General features: G+C 40.3%; 2 protein-coding genes across 3 annotated transcripts in view; both read left to right on the top strand.

Moving 5' to 3' along the window:
- The window catches only part of PPFIBP1 (PPFIA binding protein 1), a 542,301-nt gene that overhangs the window by 314,253 nt on the left and 207,255 nt on the right, over positions 1 to 20,793 (top strand). The gene's annotated exons all lie outside the window — the stretch shown is intronic.
- Positions 1 to 20,793, top strand: part of SMCO2 (single-pass membrane protein with coiled-coil domains 2) — a 35,689-nt gene that overhangs the window by 2,223 nt on the left and 12,673 nt on the right. Inside the window, exons 2-6 of one of the 2 annotated variants that reach the window (XM_003265636.3) lie at positions 1,582 to 1,722; positions 3,727 to 3,826; positions 5,740 to 5,867; positions 6,536 to 6,685; positions 19,992 to 20,079. In XM_003265636.3, coding sequence (XP_003265684.1) covers positions 1,592 to 1,722; positions 3,727 to 3,826; positions 5,740 to 5,867; positions 6,536 to 6,685; positions 19,992 to 20,079 — 597 coding nt within the window. In that variant the 5' untranslated portion in view covers positions 1,582 to 1,591. Of the gene's footprint in view, positions 1 to 1,581; positions 1,723 to 3,726; positions 3,827 to 5,739; positions 5,868 to 6,535; positions 6,686 to 19,991; positions 20,080 to 20,793 lie in introns of those variants that run through there. The other variant, XM_030804635.1, reaches the window with a different exon arrangement.

Raw genomic sequence — 20,793 nt, 5'->3', positions numbered from 1 at the left:
CAATCACTCTTGGGGGAGACATTGAGATGATAGAGAGTTATCAGAATAAGGAAATTTTATTATTTTTATGGTACTCTATTTTTTGGACCATAAAAACAGTAAACAAGGCAAATCTCAGTGTCTGTTCACTTTTCAGAGCTTGGAATTGCCTCTGTAATGCCTAACACCCTCAGGAAATGGACAAAACTGTCCAGATAGGGGCTGTGATGAAATTGGCAGGCAACAGTGACCTTCCTGAGGGAAATCAAAGGTTTATTTTTTGTCACATTCAAAGTTAAAAAGGATGGCACCATCACACATCAAAGGTTCTAGTTCTTTCCCGATGCTTCTCTTTCACAGGAGCCCCTTTTATACCACACAGGTCAAGAACAAAGCTCAATTCTGCCACAAGCCCTTGTTTGTGCAAATGGTTTTAACATCTCTGTGATTCCCAGGGCCTCCCCTCTCCCTGATTCTTCCTGTTGCTAGTCCCTGCCATAAATCACCCTTGCAGAAAAATGCCTTCTCTTCCCATGAGTCTGTCATCGCCTCTTGTCCCTCAGGGTGCTGGGAGCCAGGCTACCCTCTAGTTCTAGGCCAATCTACTGCTGTCACTCACTTGAATATACAGAAGAGAAGGTTTCTTCCTGTTTAGCCTGGACACACCCTCCTGATTTCTGGCTATAACTAGGAGTTATGTTTTGCATCTATCCTTTCCCTACAACTTTTTCTATGAGCCTATCTCACACGTCTCTACCTTCTTTCCTATTTCCTTTCCGTTATTTTTCATACTACTTAAGTACTCCAACAATTCACTCCTCTGCTCTCCAGCGAACACTCGCCTATCAGACTGGAATGAAGGTTCCTGTTCTTACACACAGCTGATGACAGTGTATATTAGTTAAACCTTTAGGAAAGCAATTTGGAAATATTTGTCTAAATCTTTAAAAATCTGGTCAAACTCCTTTGAACCAGTAATTCCACCTCTAAGGAAGTATTTAACTAATTAGACATGCACTGAAAATTACTAAACAAAGATAATCATTATTGCATTATTTATACTACTAAGCAATTAGAAATAACCTAGTTGTCAACAATGGGAAAAGAATAAAACAAACACCAAATCTAGAAGCAGAAATAAATTGTACTAAAATATTAATAGTGGTTAAGTCTGGATATCTCTGGGGTTATCTCTGGTTATCTCTGAAGTACCAATGATTTTACTTTCTTCTTTTGCCCTTTTTACTTTTTACAATGTGCATATTATTATATAATCAGAAAGAGATTAAAAAAATGAAAGTTCCCATTCTTCCAGGCTGGTTATTGTATATTCCTCTGTAGTATTCTCCTTCGAGCATTCAAAACGCACATTTACCAGTCAAGAAGTGTGTCCTTGGAGACAGCCACACAGGTCTTTCTCATATATACTTGAGAAGAGAGATCTAAGAGCTTGTTTTGGGGTCCTTTATGATGAACAGCCAGTTTGAAAGGGGAGGAATTAAAGCCAAATGCCCTGAGGAAGAAGTTAGTCTGGTGTCAGCGAAGAGAATATGGTTGCCATTTCTGCCATAAAATCCCTCGTTGTCATTATCGTCCTTACAGTGCCTAAGAAATGACTCTCACACCCACAAATCTAAATAACGAGATGTCTCTGCCGATGAAGATGGACTGCCAGGAACAGCAGTTGACTGAGAAAAATGGCTTTTTCCAAAAGCTCAATGTGACTAAAGGCGCAATGCAGGAGTAAGTCAGAACTGAGCTTGCAGAAGCAGTTTCTAGGGTCCCAGCTGCAGACATTGTTGGGCCAGCAGTATGCAAATGATGAGACTTCCAGGTTCAGAGTCTATGTTGACAGTTTTCCCTATAATTTATCTAATTTTAATCTCATGAATATTTACTGTAGTAGGCCTTAAGAGAAGCTAAAGGGTTCCACAATCATAAACTGGGCAGATACCCGTTAAAAAAAGTTGTTCAGACTCTAATCTCAATTTGGGAAAATATGTGGATTGTTTTATGGCTTCATTATCTTCACTTGCTAAAGATCTATGCCATTTAAAATACTTTCTGGCATAGAGGGAGTACAAACAGTGGTATAAACACATATATACATTTGCTAGTATGAGTTAAAAATGCATACTAGTTTAGCTATGATTAACACCTTTTTAACTAGGAAGACATTTTTAAGGTAAAAGATTTTCCAAGAATCCCTCATATGGCAAGAAAGCTATTATGATATCAAAGATGTTCTTAAATGCATTTATAAATTATTGAAGATAGTAGCATATGCATTTGTAAACTTTGGGCAGTTTTTCATATAAGTTTTTTCATATAAGCAATATTTATTCATTCTATCTAAATCTGTATAGATTCCAGGATCCCTTTCTAAGCAGATTAGATGTGAAGTGACTCAATACCCCCTCAACCCTGACAACACCTCCACCCTCTGGGTTCAAATCCCAAAGACTTGGAACTACTTTTATAGACACATATCACACATTTATTGTGACCCATTCGAAAGCATACGAGAGAGAACATATAGGCTCTCCAGCAAAATATTAATAAGTGTGGTACTAATTAATTAAGCAAAATATTAAACAGTGTGGTAGGGAATGGGCAAAGACTATCAACACACTTATTTTAGAAAAGGAAATACAAATGAGTTTTATACACATAGGCAAAGATACTCAACCTCACACATAGAATGAGACTAACACTAAATGAGATACCAGTTTGAACACACCAAGTTGGCAAAGATCAAAAACTTTAATAGCATATGGATTTAGACAAGGAGTGGGAAACAGGCACAGTTTTGCTGGGAGTGAAAATTGATTCAACCTCTTTAAAACATACTTTGCTAAAAATCTATCAAAATTTAGAATATACATATCTATTGACCTAGAAGTTCTACCTTTTGGGTTTTCCAATAGATATCCTGTACACATACACGACAACAATATATAGAAGTGTAAGGATATTCATTCCAGCATTGTTCGTGATAGCAAATGATTGGAAACATTCTACATATCTGTTAATAAAAAAAACTCATTAGAAAATTATTTTACAGCCCCACAATGGAATACCATATTGCCATTTTAAAAACGAAGCAGCTCTGTGTGTACTAATATGAAATGGACTCCAAAATAAGTTATTAAATAAGAAATTCAAAGTACTTTGATGTATACACAGAGTGGAGTGTATAAATATCCTCCCATATATTTTAAAGGGTCTATTCTGCATAATATATATACACGCATACATGCATACATCAACATCTCTGCTTATTTATGCGTAGAATCTCTGTTGAAAATAAAGAAGCTAGTGAACATTGTGGGGAGGACAGCTGGGGGGTGGAGATCAAGAGGGCACTGTAGACCTACTCCTCTCTGCCCATTTGAACCATATAGTGTTTTTAAACTCCACTTTTTAAAACAGGATATTAATTTACTTGTTGATTGTGCACACTCATTTATACATACATATGCACAGAACTGCAATTACTTTGGAATTTGGAATCTCACTGTTAATTTATGGATTCAGCCAATTATTATTTATCCAGCCCCTCTATTTCTACTTGTGAGATATACTGTGTGAGGTGTTATTCACACAGGAAACTCAGTACAAGGATAGCAGGTGCTCCCTGGGGCTGGGAAAGTTCTCAGTGTTCTCCCTTTAGAAAGGAGTAGGGCAGGCCCAAGCTCTGGCCCAAAGGCATAATAACAGCCTCTGTTTGGAATGTGTGGCTTGCAGTTTGCTAAAGGAAATTATCAAAGTGGACCACATCTTAGACAGATCAGATGATGAGGACGGCATTTCCTCCGAAAACCCTCAAACTGACTTCCTTCACAAGGTAGACTCTGAAAAATGGGTAAGAGAGACACTTAAATGACACAGTAGGTTGAAGAGAAGAACTTCACACCACGTATCTCAAAGTGGTAAGAAAATATCTGAGGGTTTCCTTCTAATTGGTGCAGAACTTCAAAGCTTGAAATCAGGAGGGAGGCAGGGGATATGGCATTGTTCCCACTGGATGCTGCTGTTACCACATGAGGGACTTACTAGCCGTCCCATGCAAAAAAAAAAAGTGAATTATATGTTATTTTTGTCCTTAGGAATTTATGAAATAACTGTGACATTTCTCACCTTCGAGCAAATCACCATATGGCCAAATCACCATATGACCATACCCCCTGCTCACAGATTATCTTCCAGTAGAATTCAGCTATTCATCCTTAATGCAGCCTCCAGGAGAGAATCCTTCTTCTTCAAGCTTCTGGGACTCCAGGCCTTCAGTGGCTTGTAGCTACATAACTCCTGGTCTCTTGTCTTCATCCTCACATGGTCTTCTCTTTGTGTGTGTCTTCTCTTCTTCTGTCTCTCATTAGGATGTTTGTCATTGGATTTAGGAACCCATTCAAGTAATCTGAGATGATCTTATATCAAGATTCTTAGTTACATCTGCAAAGACTCTTTTTCCAAATAAGATAATATGCATGGGGTCCTAGTTCTGTATTAGGACATGGGCATTCCTTGTTTGGGGCCACCACTTAACTCTCTATACTCTATGACCTTGGGCAAGTCACTAAATACAAATGGCCACGTGAGAATGAAAAAAAATAATGCACATGAAACTAATTTGTAAAGAGTTACATGAATGTTAGTTATTTCTATTGACTTGGCCAGTAGTTTACACAGACATTTAAAAAAGAAACTGATCTATTCTCCCTCCTCCAAACTTTTCTCCTTCCAGTTTAAAAATAGTTCTGTGAAACACAGGAAATTCAGATCAAACTTCTTCAAAGGACAGAAGAAATATTTCATAAATAGTTACTAAAGAAGTGTTCAAGGATAAATCATTGTCGATTTTTGCATGCAGAGACTTGAAATAGCAGAACATGTCTTGGATGCTTTTCTAGAACAAGGCAAAGAATACAGAAACAAAAAAGTAAATTGTATTGATCAAAGTCATAGAGTAGGCGTTTTCCCCCAAACTCTTTTTGATATGAAACAATTTAAATAAAAGGTCAACTTAGAATTATGCAATGATTAACCATATTCCTACACCCGTATTTAAAAATCTTTCACATTTGTCACATTGGCTTTATCTTTGTGTATATAAATAGATGAAACTTTCTGAACCACTTAAAAGTAGGTCAAAGACAGCATGATATCTCATTCCTGTTTACTTCAGAAAGCATCTCTAAAAATAAAACTTTCTCCTACAAAATACTGTTATCACATCTGGGAAAATTAGCATTAATATAATAATCTCAATTCTCTCAATATTCTAATTTCTTTAATTGTCCCCCAAATGTCTTTTACAGCCATATTTTTTAAACCACCATCCCAAAAAGATCTATGCAATATGTTTGGTTTTCATATCTCTTTAGACTCTCTTAATATAGAATAGTCCTGCCACCTTTTCTTTTTTATGACATTGATTTTTTTTTTAAGAGACCAGAACAGTCATCTAATTTGAGTGGAGTTTTGGAGTCCATGGTCAGATGGAATTCGATTACTCATCAAGACTGAAAAGAGCTCTCCATGTGGACACTGATTCTCTCCATGCCCCTGCCTCAGCCTTCCTCTGTAGACAGAGCAGAAGGGCATGTCTGCTTAGCTTACAGATGCATCAGAAAGCTCCAGTCTCAGACAGGACTATGTGCTTGACCCCAGCAAAGGGGGATTGGGTAGGGCTGGAAGAACCACCACATCTTGTAGTAACCTTTTGTTCTGCTTTGCTTCCATCATCATCTTTACCAGGATATGTTGGAGCTAGAGGCTGAGCATGACCAGGACCTGAGTAAACAGGATAAGCAAGAAACAGATGTTGATGAGGACCCTCAAGCATCTACATCTCTGCAGTTTTCAAAGCAGAACCTCCTTGAATTGTAAGTCTTGAGACATGCAAGACAGAGCATTTAATAATGTGTGGAGGGGAAAATAGAATTTAAGCAGATAACTTAGGGAAAGTCTGGAAGATTTAAAGTCCATGAATGTCTTGAACCATAAAGCAGTCCTGTGCATAGGTAACTACCTACATGGTCTAGCAATAATGTGGTGTAAGGACATTTCAGGGATGTAGACAGAGCATGGGAAAAAAGAAAGAGCAAACTCTTCTTTGAGGCCCGAAATTAATATATATTTAAACCTTCTCAGATAATTTTCTAGATAGGAAAACCATAATTATCATTAAGAGTATGTTGTTAAGCCCTTGTGGATCTTTTCCCTATTGTATACCTCTCCTCCCCCACCATGATGTAAGCACTATCTAAATATCAACATTTAACATTCATTCCACACAGTGAAATTAAAAATATATCTTTTTTTATTAAACATAAAATATGCTTTGTTTTATAGAGTCTTTAAAGATCTGTTAAAGTGGATATCAAATAAATACCCAAACTTCTTTTCTTGAGGCCTGTGTGCCCACCTGGCCCATTTTGGTGACAAGGAAGACTAAACAGATCAACTCGCTATTCAAAGGAAGAGCGTTTAAGGCTATGTGGGTTGTTTTCCATTTTCTGCTTTGAAAATGATCACCATAATATTTCTGCAGGTGTCTGAGGGGCATGTTCCTCAAGCTAAACTACTGGAACGCAAAGATAGGTCTCCAGGTGAAAGAACTTGGAGCTGATTACATAGACGGAATGGAGAAAATTGACAATATTATTAAAAAAATAAATGTAACAAAAAACACAGTGAAGAGGTAATTGTAGGGTGTTGGGGTTGGTCATAAAATAGGAGACAGTTTCATAGCTTTAAAAACTTACGAAACTTTGGGCTTAAGATGATAAAGTCTTTAGGCCATAGGTATACTTTCTTGGATGAAATATCTGTTTATCTTTTGCTCATTTTAAAAATTGGCTTGCTGGGTTGTTATTTATGGGTTGGTTTCTTCTTGCTTTTCTAGTTCCTTAAGGTGCATTGTTGGATTGTTTATTTGAAATCTTTCTACTTTTTTGATGTGGGTGTTTATTGCTGTAAGCTTCCCTCTTTGTCGGGCTTTTGATGTCTCTGATAAATTGTGGTAGGTTGTTTGTTTTCGTTTGTCTCAAGCAATTTTAATTTCTTCCGTAATTTCTTCCTTGACCCAGTGGTCATTCAGGAGCATGTTGTTTAATTTCCATACATTTCTATATTTTCCAAAGTTCCTCTTGGTATTGATTTCTAGTTTTATTCCAGTGTAATCTGAGAAGATACTTGATATGATTTCAATGTTTTAAAATTTGTTAAGACTTGTATTGTGGCCTAACATATGGTCTATCCCAGAGAATGTTCCACATGCTGATGAGAAGAAGATGTATTCTGCAGCTGTTGCATTAAATGTTCTGTAAATGTCTGTTAGATCCATTTAGTCCAAAGTGCAGTTTAAATCCAATGTTTCTTTGTTAATTTTTTGCCTAGATGGTATGTCCAGTGCTGTGAGTCTGGCATTAAAGTCCCCAACTGTTACTGTATTGAAGTCTGTCTCTCCCTTTAGATCTAGTAATATTTGCTTTATGTATCTGGGTGCTCCAGTGTTGGATGCATATATATTTAGAATTGTTATATCCTCTTGTTAAATTGATCCTTTTATCATTATATAATACCCTCCTTTGTCTCTTTTTATAGTTTTTGACTTAAAGTCTGTTCTAAGTGTAGCCACTCCTGCTTGCCTTTGATTTCTATTTGCATGAAATATTTTTTCAATTTCTTCACTTTCAGTCTATATGTGTCTTTACAGTGAAGTGAGTTTCTTTTAGGCAGCATATAATTGGGTCATTTAAAAAATCAATTCAACCACTCTATATCTTTTAAATGGGTAATGTAATCCATTTATATTCAAGGTTATTATTGATAAGTAAGGACTTATTCCTGACATTTTGTTAATCGTTTTCTGGTTGTTTTGTGTATCCTTATTTCTTTCTCTCTTATTGTTTATAATTGCAGTTTGATGGTCTTCTGTAATGGTAATGTTTGACTTTTTTCTCTTTCTCATTTGTATATCTATTCTATCAGTGAATTTTATACTTTTGTGAATTTTCATGTTTGTAGATTTTGTTCTTTCACTTCCAGATGTAGGATTTCTTTAAGCATTTCTTGTGGTGATGAATTATCTCAGTTTTTGCTGGTCTGGGAACAACTTCATTTCTCTTTCATTTTTTGAAAGATAGTTTTGCTGGGTATAGTAGTCTTGTCAGTTTTTTTTTCTCTCAGCATTTTGAATATATCATCCCATTCTCTCCTTGCCTGTAAGGTTTCTGCTGAGAAACCTGCTGTTAGTCTGATGAGGATTCCCTTATATGTGACTTGACACTTTTCTTTTGCTGTTTTTAGAATTCTCTCTTTGCCTTTGATTTTGACAGTTTGCCTGTCACGAGCCTTGGAGAAGACTTTTTTGATACAAATCTATTTGGGGTTCTTTGGGTTTTCTGTATTTGAATGTCTATCTCTTGCAAGACTTAGGAAGTTTAGCTATTATTTCATTAAATTGTTTTTTTTTTAAATGGCTTTGCCCAGTTCTTCTCTATCTGGAACTCCTAATATCCAAATATTTGGTTTCCTTATGGTGTCCCATATGTCAGGTAGGGCTTTCTCCATTCTTTTTTATTCTTTTTTTTTTTGTTTTTTTTGGCTGATTGGATTATTTCAAAACACCTGTCTTCAAAGTTGAGAAATGTTTTCTTCTGCTTGATCTAGTCTATTATTTAAGCTCTTTATTATATTTTTATTTCATTCATTGCATTCTTCAGTCTCAGAATTTCTGTTTGACTCAGATCATGAATTGTTTTCTTGACTTCTTTGTATTGCTTACCTGTGTTCTCTTATATCTCCTGACTTTCTTTCGTATCAATATTTTGAATTCTTTTTCAGGCATTTCATAGATTCCCTTTTCATTGGGATATTACTGGAGAATTATTGCACTCCTTTGGAGATGTCATGTTTCCTTCCTTTTTCATGTTTCTTTGGTTCTTACATTGATATCTATACATCTGGTGTAATAGTCACTTCTTCCAATTTTATGCATTGGCTTTCATAGGGAAACATTAGGTTTTCCTGAAGGTATATTTATAGCATTAGTTGGGTAGGGTGCTTTGGCTTTTATTATTGGTGGGTGGGCATACTAGTGTAGTCTCTACATGATTTCTTTGGCTGTAATCAGCGTCAGTCGTATCTGTAAGTTTGTCAGTGGCTTAGGCTGTGCTTATTTGTGGAGGCTGTGGCAAACTTTACTGGGGACAGTTACCCTAGGCAGATTGATCCTCAAGTGCCAGTGGTGGTGGCAGCAGGGTGGGAGTGCCTGTCCTTGGGTCCCCACGCAGCATATACATGTACCAGTGGTGGTGAGTCTCGGTGGGCCAGATCTTTGGCTTCTAGGCAGATTGCTTGATTGCTGACAGTGGCAGCGGTGGTTGAGAAGGTGGGTCCTCATGTCCCTGGGCACTGTATGTGGCACTGACAGTGGCAATAGTGGCAGCAGGCCAATCCTTGGATTCCCAGGCAGCATGTGCAGGTTGCCAGCAGTGATGGCAGTGAGCTGGGTGAGCCAGTCCTCAGGCCCCTAAGAGTCATGCATGCGTAGATACCAGTGATGGCGGCAGCTGTAGGCTGGGTAGGCTGGTCCCTAAGCCCCCAGGAAACACACATAGGTGCAGGCAGCAGGAAGGGTAGGCCTATCACCAGGCCCTTGAACAATGTACATAGGCAGTGGCAGTGGGCAGCGCCCATCCTCAGGCCCACAAAAGGCAAGTGTTGGCACTAGCCATGACAGGCAGGGCAGGTTGATCCTGAGGTTCCCAAATGATGTGTGACAGGCACTGGTGCTGGCAACACGGGGGCGGGCCTGTCCTCAGACTCCTCAGTGATGTACAGAAGTCCCCAGTGCTACTGATGGTGGCAGTGGCAGGGTGGACCTGTCCTCAGGCCCTCAGATGGCACAAATGGCTGCCAATAGTGGCAGGCAGAGTGAGGTGATTACCAGGCTCCTGGATACCATGCTCAAGCAGCAGTGGGGGTGGGTTGAACAGGACTGTTGTCAGGCCCCTTGATAGTGTATGTGGGTGTCAGTGGCTGTGGGTGGAGCAAGTCAGTCCCCAGGCCCCTAGACAGTGCAGCAATAGAATACCAGCAGTGGTGCTGATAAGTGGGATGGGCCTGTCATCAGGTCCCCTGATGGTGTGCATGGGCTGGCAGGGGCAGGCCCAGTTGGCTGATACCTAGGCCCCTGGATAGTGTGCTCTGGTGCCAACAGTGATGGCAATGGGTGAGGTAGGCTGCACCTCAGGCCCCTGGGTGGTATGCACAGGTGCCAGTAGTGGCTAATGGGTGGACCCGTCATCTGGCCCCAAGATGGTGCTCCGGTGGGCCAGTCCCCAGGCCCTCTGAAGGTGTGGGCAGCTGCAAGGCAGCCCTGCTGCTGGAGGTTCCAGGGTTGCTGTCTGTATTTGTCAGGGTTCTGTAGAGAGACAGCACCAACACAATATATCCATATCTATAGCTGCATTAGTTTATTAGGGAGAATTGGCTCATATGATGACATGGTGATATGGTTTGGCTGTGTCCCCCCCAAATCTCGTCTTGAATTGTAGCTCCCATAATTCCCATGTGTTGTGGGAGGGACCCAGTGGGAGGTAATTGAATCATGGGAGCGGGTATTTCCTGTGCTGTTCTTGTGACAGTGAATAAGTCTCACGAGATCTGATGGTTTTATAAAAGGGAGTTCTCCTACACAAGCCCTCTCTTGCCTGCCACCAAGTAAGGCGTCCCTTTGCTCTTCCTTCATCTTCCGCCATGATTGTGAGGCTTCCCCAGCCATGTGGAACTGTGAGTCCATTAAAGTGTCTTTCCTTCATAAATTTCCCAGTCCTGCATATGTCTTTACTAGCAGCGTGAGAACAGACTAATACACATGGTAAAGTCCCACAGTACACTGTCTGGAAGCTGGGGAAAGAGAGAAGCCAGTAGCATGGCTCAGTCCACAAGTCCAAAAGCCTCAAAACCAGGGAAGCCAACAACATAGCCCTCAGTCTGTAGCTGCAGGCCCAAGAGCCCCTGGAAAGCAACTGGTGCAAGTCCCACAATCCAAAGGCCAAAGAACCTGGAGGCTGATATCCAAGGGCAAAAGGAGAGGAAGCAAGTGTCCAGCATGGCACAGGAAGAGAGAGAGAGTGAGCAGACTCAGCAAACAAGCTGCTTCTTACCCTTTTTCTGCCTGCCTTGTTCCAGCTGTGCTGGCAGTCGATTGGATGGTGTCCACCCACACTGAGGGTGGGTCTTCCTTTCCCAGTCCACCTACTCAAATGTAAATCTCCTCCGGCAACACCTTCACAGACACACCCAGGAACAATGGCTCCTCAGGCCCCTGGGTGGCATGCACAGGTGCCAGTAGTGGCTAGTGGAGTGGACTTCCCAGCCATCTAAGCATCCCTCAACCCAGTCAAGTTGACATCTAGTATTAACTATCACAAGTCAACCCCTTGTCAGCTTGGCACCCATATGGTTTGGATGTCTGTTCCCACGCAATCTCATTTTGAAATGTGATCTCCTGTGTTGGAGGTGGGCCTAGTGGGAGGTGTTTAAGTCATGGAGGCAGATCCCTCATGAATGACTTGGTGCTGTCCTCATGACAATAAGTGAGTTCTTGATCCGAGTTAACATGAGATCTGGTTGTTTAAAAGAATGTGGCACCTCTCCCACCTCTCTCTCTCTCTCGCTCCTTCTCTCACCATGTGATACGCTGGCTCCCCTTCATCTTCCACCATGATCGTAAGCTTCCTGAGGCCCCTACCAGGAGCCAAGCAGATATCGGTGCCATGCCTGTACAGCTTACAGAACCATGGGCCAAAATATACATCTTTTCTTTATAAATTACCTGGTCTCAGGTATTTCTTTATAGCAATGCAAGAACAGACTAACACGCTGTCAGTGGCAGAGACTCCAGGCTCTGGGAAGCCCAAACTTTGGCTCCCTTTGTCCTTGGGGCAGCCTTCCTTGTGCACTGCATACCCTGTTCCCTGGGTGTAATACACTGCTTGAGCTAGAGTGCTGGGGACCTGGCTACATGCTGGGTTCAGTTGGCATTGTGATACTGCAGCTGTCTGGGTGCATGTAGAGGGATGTCGGCAGGGCTTCAAGGGATGTGGAGATGCAGGGGCTATTGGGCCCCAGGGCAGGAGGTAGTCTGTGGCTGCTGGGCTCTCAAAATGGTGCCGTGCTGCAGTTGCTTTGGTCTCAGTGGGCGTGTAAGACCCCTGACAAACTCTGTCTGAAACAGTCATCACACAGACTCCACACAGCTCCCTGTACTGGTCTCAGGGCCTGCAAAGGCCGAGGAACTCTCCTGTGGCTAGGATCGCAGAAGTTGAATGTGGACCACCGAGGGGATCTCTTACCTTTTCCTTCTAATGGAGATTTCCTCCTGGAGGGGTATTGCCCTACAATTTTCTTTTCTTGTAATGTCTAGTTTTAGTATCAGAATAATACTTGCCATATAGAAAACCATTAGGATTTTCCCCCCACCTGTTTGGTTTTCTGGTACTAAGTTTGTGTAGAAGAGGTATAATTTCTTCCTTAAATGTGGGATTGGATTCACCAGGGAAGCTGTATTGCCTGGAAATTTCTTTGTGGTAAGGTTTTTAATTAAAAATTTAATTTATGAATTTTATTTTGTATCTATTAATTTCTTTAATAGATGTAATAGGGCTACTCAGGATATATTGCTAAAGATATTAAGTTGATCGTACCTTTCAAATAACGTGCCCATTTTATCAAAGTTGTCAAATATATTGACACAAAGTTATCCATAACATTCCCTTATTATATGATGCCTTTAGCATCTGTATTGATGTCCCCTCACTTATTCCTGAAATTGAATATTTGTGTCTTCTTTTCTTTTTGTTGTATCAGTCTGGATAGAGATCTATACATTTTTTGGTTTGCTAAAAGACCCAGCTTTTGATTTCACTGGGTTTTTTGCTATTGTTTTTCTGGTTTTTTGAAAATTTTCATTTGATTCTGCTTTTTTTTTGGATTATTTCCTTTCTTCTGCTGACTTTAGGCTTATGTTGCTATCCTCTTTCTAATTTTATGAGGTGAACTTTGGGTCATTGATTTGAGATCTCTTGTCTTTTTCTATTATAATAATCAGTTAGTGCTCTGCACTTCCCTCTAAGCACTGTTTCCACTGCATCAAACTGATTTTTATATATTGTGTTTTCATTTTCAATCAGCTCAAAATACATTCTAATGTCCCTTTTGATCTCTTCTTTGACCCGTGGATTATTTTCATATATGTAAATATATTTTAATGTTTTATATTTTGAGATGGAGTCTCACTCCATCTCCATCAGCCCAAGCTGGAGTGCAATAGCATGATCTTGGCTCACTGTAGCCTCTGCCTCCCGGGTTCAAGCATTTCTCCTGCTCAGCCTCTCGAGTAGCTGTGATTACAGGCATTCACCACCATGCCTGGCTAAGTTTTATATTTTTGGTAGAGGCAGGGTTCCACCATGTTGGCCAGGCTGCTCTCGAACTCCTGACCTCAGGTGATCCACCCACATTGACCTCCCAAAGTGCTTGGATTACAGGCATGAGCCACCACACCTGGCCAACCCATGGATTATTTAAAGTGTATTTTAGTTGCCAGGTATGTAGAGATCTTTCAGATACCATTCTCTTACTGACTTCTCAGTTAAGTCCATTGTGACCAAAGAACAAATTTTATGTTACTTGACTCCTTTTAATTTTTTTCTTTTTTGAGACAAGGTCTCACTCTGTTGCCCAGGCTGGAGTGCAGTGGCACAATCACAGCTCACTGCTCAACCTCCCAGGCTCAAGCAATCCTTCCACCTCTGCCTCCCTAGTAGTTGGGACTACAGGTGCACACCACCAGGCCCAGCTAATTTTTGTATTTTTTTTTTTTTTTTTGAGGCGGAGTCTTGCTCTGTCGCCCAGGCTGGAGTGCAGTGGCGCAATCTCGGCTCACTGCAAGCTCCGCCTCCCGGGTTTACGCCATTCTCCTGCCTCAGCCTCTCCGAGTAGCTGGGACTACAGGTGCCCGCCACCACGCCCGGCTAATTTTTTGTATTTTTAGTAGAGACGGGGTTTCACCGTGGTCTCGATCTCCTGACCTCGTGATCCGCCCGCCTCGGCCTCCCAAAGTGCTGGGATTACAAGCGTGAGCCACCGCGCCCGGCCATTTTTGTATTTTTTGTAGAGACGAAGCTTCGCCATGTTGCCCAGGCTAGCGTTGGACTTCTGGCCTCAAGCAATCCTCCCTTCTTGACCTCCCAAAGCACTGGGATTACTGGTGTTAACCACTGTGCCCAGCCACCTCCTTTTAAATGTATTGAGACTTGTTCTATGGCTCAGAATATGGTCTATGTTGGTAAATGATATATGTGCAATCCAACAGTAGAATGTGTATTCTACTATTGTTTGAGTAGAGTAGTCTACAAATATCAATCAGGTCAGGTTGGTTGATAGTGTTATCCAAGTCTTCCAGGTACTTATGGATTTTCTCTCTACTTCTATAGATGATCAATAGAGGAGTGTTGAAATCTCCAACTATAACTGTAGATATATCTATTTCTGCTTGCAGAGCTATCAGTTTTTGCTTCATGTACTTTGAGGCTCTGGTTTTAGTTGCGTGAATGTTAGGACTATTAGGTCTTTTTGAAGAATTGATCCCTTTATCATTATAAATGATTTCTTTATCCTTTTCTTTGTTTTTTTTTTTTTCTTTTTCGAGACAGTCTTGCTCTGTCACCCAGGCTGGCGTGCAGTGGTGTGATCATAGTTCACTGAAGCCTTGAACTCCTGGGCTCAAGCGGCCCTCCTACCTGAAACTTCCTGAGTAGCTGGGACCACAGGTGTGCACCACCATGCCCAGCTAATTTTTAAAACTTTTGCGTAGGTAAAGACAAGGTCTCACTATGTTGCCCAGGCTGGTCTCCAACTCCCAGCCTCAAGCAATCCCCCTGCATGAGCCTCCTAAAGTGCTGAGATTATAGGCGTGAGCCACTATGCCCATCCTTTTTCATTGTTTTTTAAAAATAGTTAATTTGGCTTAAATAGAATGATTCTTAAACTATCATTATCTGCCTTAAAGTAATATTTTACCTCTTACATATGCTGTACTTCTATGTCTGTTCTCCCGGCCTTTGCACTACTGTTGGCATCCATCTTACTTCTGTATTGAATATAAGCCCATGATATGTCAGGGGTTTTTGTTTTGTTTTGTTTTTTTGCTTTAAACGATTAACTGTTGTTTAAGGTGATTTTTTAAAGTAAGAAAAAAATTGTTTGTATTTACACACATATTTACTATTACCAGTGCTCTTCATTCATTTGTATGGATACAATCTATATCTGGCATCATTTTCCTTTTGTTGAAGGGCTTTTAAAAACTATTTTCTGAGGCCAGGCATGGTGGCTCACACCTGTAATCCCAGCACTTTGGGAGGTCAAGGTGGGTGGATCACCTGAGGTCAGGAGTTGGAGACCATCCTGGCCAACATGGTGAAACCCCGTCTCTACTAAAAATACAAAAATTAGCTGGACACTTGTAATCCCCGCTACTCGGGAGGTTGAGGCAGGAAGATTGCTTGAACCCAGGAGGCAGAGGTTTCAGTGAGCCGAGATCACTCCACTGCACTCCAGCCTGGGCGACACTGCAAGACTCCATCTCAAAAACAAAAAACGAAAACCTAAAACTATGTTCTGTGATACAGTTCTACTGGCGATGTGTTCTTTTAGCTTTTTATGTCTGAAAAAAAGCCTTCATTTTGTAAAGATAGTTTTGCAGAGTATATAATTATATAGTGACATTTTTTTCTCAGTACTTTAAAGATGCTGTTGAAATCTGGTTTGTGTTGTGCCTGACAAGAAGTTGGCTGTCATTCTCTTCTGTATTTTTCTACAAATAAAATTTTCCTTGCCCTATTCCCAGCTGTTTTCAAAATTTAAAAAAAATCTGGCCTACATGGTAAAACCCCATCTCTACTAAAAATACAAAAATTATCTGGGTGTGGTAGCGTGTGCCTGTAGTCCCAGCTACTCAGGAGGCTGAGGCAGGAGAATTGCTTGAATCCAGGAGGTGGAGGCTGCAGTGAGCCAAGATAGCGCCATTGCACTCCAGCCCGGCGACAGAGCAAGACTCCGTCTCAAAAAAAATATATATTGTTTTTATTCATTTTTATATGATTGACCTTCATGTAGTTTTCTTAAGTTTTCTTTTGTTAAATTCCGTTGTGCCTTATGGCTCTGCAAGTTTGTAGTTTAAATTTGGAAAATTTGAGCCATTATTTCTTTAAATATTTTTTTCTGTTCCCTCTTCTCACCATCAAGGATTTTAATTACATGTGTTTCAGGCCACTTTAGGTTGTCTCATAACCCATAACTCACTGATGTTCTGGGCTTTTTTTTCTCTAACTCTTTTCTTTCTGTGTTTCATTTCAAAGACTTTCTATCACTATATCTTTTTTTTTTTTTTTTTTTTTTGAGACGGAGTCTCGCTCTGTCGCCCAGGCTGGAGTGCAGTGGCGCGATCTCGGCTCACTGCAAGCTCCGCCTCCCGGGTTCACGCCATTCTCCTGCCTTAGCCTCTCCGAGTAGCTGGGACTACAGGCGCCTGCCACCACGCCAGGCTAATTTTTTGTATTTTTAGTAGAGAGGGGGTTTCACTGTGGTCTCGATCTCCTGACCTCGTGATCCGCCCGCCTCGGCCTCTCAAAGTGCTGGGATTACAGGCGTGAGCCACCGCGCCCGGCCTCTATCACTATATCTTAAAATTCACTGATCTTTTGGTTCTGCAGTATCTAATATAACATCAATCCCTTCCAGTGTATTTTTCATCTCAGACATTGTAGTTTTTGTTGTAGAAGTTTGATCTGGGTCTTTTTTCTATCTTTCATATCTCTCCTAAATGTACTCATGTTTTTCTCTACCTTCTTGGACAATAAAATATAGGTATGACTTTTGAAATAACCTTATCTACTAATTCTATCATCTAATCATTTTTAATACTGCCTCTATTTTTTTTTTAAGTTTTTTTTTTTTTTTGAAATAGAGTCTCACTCTGTCACCTAGGCTGGAGTGCAGTGGCATGATCTTGGCTCACTGCAACCTCCACTTCCTGGGTTCAAGCAATGCTTGGCTTCCCGAGTAGCTGGGATTATAGGCACGTGCCACCATACCTGGCTAATTTTTTTAGTATTTTTAGTAGAGATGGGGTTTCATCATGTTGGCCGGGCTGGTCTCGAACTCCTGACCTCAGGCAATCGGCCCACCTCAGTCTCCCAAAGTGCTGGGATTACAGGTGTCAGCCACTGCTCCCAGCCTTTTATAAGCGTATACACTGTTGCTTCCTGCTTCTTTGCATGCCGAGTAATTCTTTATTAAATGCCAGACATTGTCAATTGTACCTCATTTGGTTTTGAGTATTCTTGAGACATTTGTGTGTACATTTAAATTTTGAGCTTTGTTCTGGAACACAGTTAAATTACTTAGAAGTGGTTTGACCCTTTTGAGGATTGCTTTTAATTGTTGTAGGGCAGGACTAAAGCAGCCTTTAGTCTAGGACTAATATGGCTCCACTATTGAAACAATACCTTCTGAGTATTCTACCTGATGACTTGTGTATTAGAAGAGTTTTCCACTCTGGCAATTATTCCCAGCACTGCTTGATCTTTAAAGATTGTTCTGCCCACTTCAATCTGCTATGATTTCCCTCCCATTTCAAATAGTTTTATCACACCTCTGTGCTAATCAGTGCCTCAGCTGAAGGCCCAAGTGGGGCTTTCTCAAGTGGGAAGATCTCTGGAGCTTTTTCTCCGTGCAGCTCTCTCCTCTTGGGCACTCTGCTGGGCAGATCTGCTCCCTGTGGCCTCCCTGAGCTTCTAACTTCATCTTCTCAACTCATGGAGACCACCAGCCTTCTCCTGCATCCCCTTTCTCTGACTCGAAGTCCAGAAACTCTTTCCAGGGTAACCTGAAGTAACTACAGAGCCCATCTCACTTTTTTCCCACCTGAGGGATCCACGTCCTGCACTGTCTGTTGTTCAACGTCTGAAAACCATTGTCTCATATATTCTTTTCAAGTTTAAAATTGTTTAAAAAGGGAGGCTAAATCCAATTCCTGTTACTCCATGTTGGTTGAAAGCAGAAGTACCCAAAACATTAATAACATTCTAATTTTTAATGGATTTCCTTGTCTGCCTGCAAATCCACATTACATTATAATCTCCAAAAGGGCAAAGACCTTGCTTATACTATTCTCTATTTTAATCATCAGCATTCAGCATAATACCTGGCACATAGTAAATGCTGAACAAATACCTTCTGAATTAATGTTATAAAGTATTTGGGCCAGAGGGCTTTACAGTTTGCAGAGACCTGTAGACCAAAAACTAGAAGGTGAATATGAAACTAGTCACATTATTCTTCTTTATTAATTCCCCTCCTTTTTTCTTTTACAACCCTCTTTACCTATGCTTCCATTTTTATTTTTAACTTTTTATTTTGAAATAATTATAGATTCATAGGAGGTTTCAAAAATATATATACAAGGAACCCTTATTTTTGGCATTCCTGAATGGTAACATCTTGCCTAACTTGGGTATGCCATCAAAACCAAGAAATTGACATTGGTACAATCCAGAGAGCTTATTCAGACTTCACCATTTATACATGCACTCATCTGTATGTGTATAGTTCTGTGCAATTTTATGAGATGTGTAGCCTTGCATGACTATGACAATCAGATCCTCAGCTGAATCATTGCATAAGATGCACTTGTGTTACCCCTTTATACATACATTTCCTCCCACCCATCCCTAACCCCTGGCAACCACAAATCTGTTCCACATGTCTATAATTATGCTATTTCATGAATGCTACATAAGTGAAATCATGCACTTGTCCTTCTGAGATTGGCTTTTTTTCACTCAGGATAATTGTTTTGAGGTTCATCCAAATTTTCGCATGTATTAATCTTTCCTTCCTTTTCATTGCTGAGTAGTCTTCCATGATATGAATCTACACAGTGTGTTTAACCATTCATCCACTAAAGAACAAATGTGTAATTTCCAGTTTGGGACTATTATGAATAAAGCTGCTTTGAACATAGGTGTACTATGGGAAATAAGTCTTCATTTCTCTGGGATAATTACCCAAGGATGAAATTGCTGGGTCATATGGTAAGTCAGTTTTAAGTTTTGACAGGAACTGCCAAACAATTTTCCGGAGTGGCTGAAACCTTTTGTATTTCCACCACCAATTTATGAATGATCAAGTTTCTCCACATCCTCACTAGCATTTGGTGTTATCACTATTCTTTTCTTTTTTTTTTTTTTTTTTGGCCATTGTGACAAGTACGTAGTGATATATCGTTGTAGTACTAATTTGCATTTGTCTAATGGCTAATAAGTATTGACCATCCTTTTGTGTGTTTATTTGCTATCTATATAGCCTCTTGGTGAAATGTCTATGCATGCCTTTTGCTCATTTTCTAATTGGATAGGTTTTTTTTAATGTTGAGCTTTTTCGAGATTTTTATATAGTCTAGATACAAGGCCTTTACCAGATATGTGCTAAGCAAATAATTTTCCCGGTGTGTAATTTGTCTTTTCATCCATTTAACAGGGTCTTTGGCCAAACTAAAGGTTTTAATTTTGATGAGGTTCAACTCTTACAGATTATACAATTGATGTTAAGCCTAAGAACTCTTTTCCTAATCTTATGTCCCCCAAATTTTCTGTGTGGTTTTTTTTCTAGAAATTTTATAAACTTACATTTTAATCCTTTTAATTTTCAGCTCCTGTGTCCAGTTAGGCCTCATATCCTTTAATATTATCTAGATTACTTAGAGTACTTTTTACTTTTTTGAATTTCATTTACTTCCCATTGCAATACAAGCACTACCAAAGCATCCTTTTATATGGGAATGGTATTTCATTTTTGAAAGATCAAAATTACTTCCTCTCTTGGGTGATTTTTCTTAATCTGCAAGACTTAGTATCTTGGTCTGTTTGCAGCTTATTAAAAGACATGCTGACCCTGAATCGTCAAATTGAAAAGCTGGAGGACCGGGGCCTTGACCTTGATCAAGGGACAAACACTGAGGTAAGCTAGAGACTTGGGAAAGACAGAGGTTGGGGATTTCTGTCACTTCTTCCCCTACTACCCTTCTATTGTTAATAGGCAATAACAAGAAGTAAGACTCATAAGCAGGAGTGCTCTCTTCTGAGCACCCTTTTCCTGAGTAACACTGCTTTTCTCTGATGACACAAAAAGCCTAGACTTTTCTACTTTACCTGGAAACTCAGCTACCAAGAAACTCTATCTTGATGCCACCTTAAGATGAGTACCTTAAGGGAGAATTGATTTTCTTAATCTTTGTATGTCAGCACCTAACAGTACAGAGAATATGTCCAGGAAATAAATATTTGTCAAAAACTGCATCCTTGGAGTGCAAGGGATCTACCTGTGTTTGTCTTGGATGCCCATGAAGAGTTCTTGTGTTGGTTTTCACAATCTCCAGAGTTTTCCTGATGTTGTGTCTCCTCACACTTCTTACAGACCCTTCTCAAATTAAGGTTTAATTTTCCACTTTCTTTCTTTTTTTTTTTTTTTTTTTTTTTGAGACAGAGTCTCCCTCTGTTGCCCAGGCTGGAGTGCCGTGGCACGATCTCGGCTCACTGCAATCTCCACCTCCCGGGTTCAAGCAATTCTCATGCCTCAGCCTCCTGCGTAGCTGGGATTACGGGTGTATGCCACCATGTCTGGCTAATTTTTGTAATTTTAGTAGAGATGGGGTTTCATCATGTTGGCCAGGCT

The sequence above is a fragment of the Nomascus leucogenys genome, chromosome 23 (genome assembly GCF_006542625.1).
Source record: "Nomascus leucogenys isolate Asia chromosome 23, Asia_NLE_v1, whole genome shotgun sequence".
NCBI classification, from domain to species: Eukaryota; Metazoa; Chordata; class Mammalia; order Primates; family Hylobatidae; genus Nomascus; species Nomascus leucogenys.
Note: the sequence above shows the minus strand (reverse complement) of the source record. Positions and strands in the feature narration are given on the sequence as shown.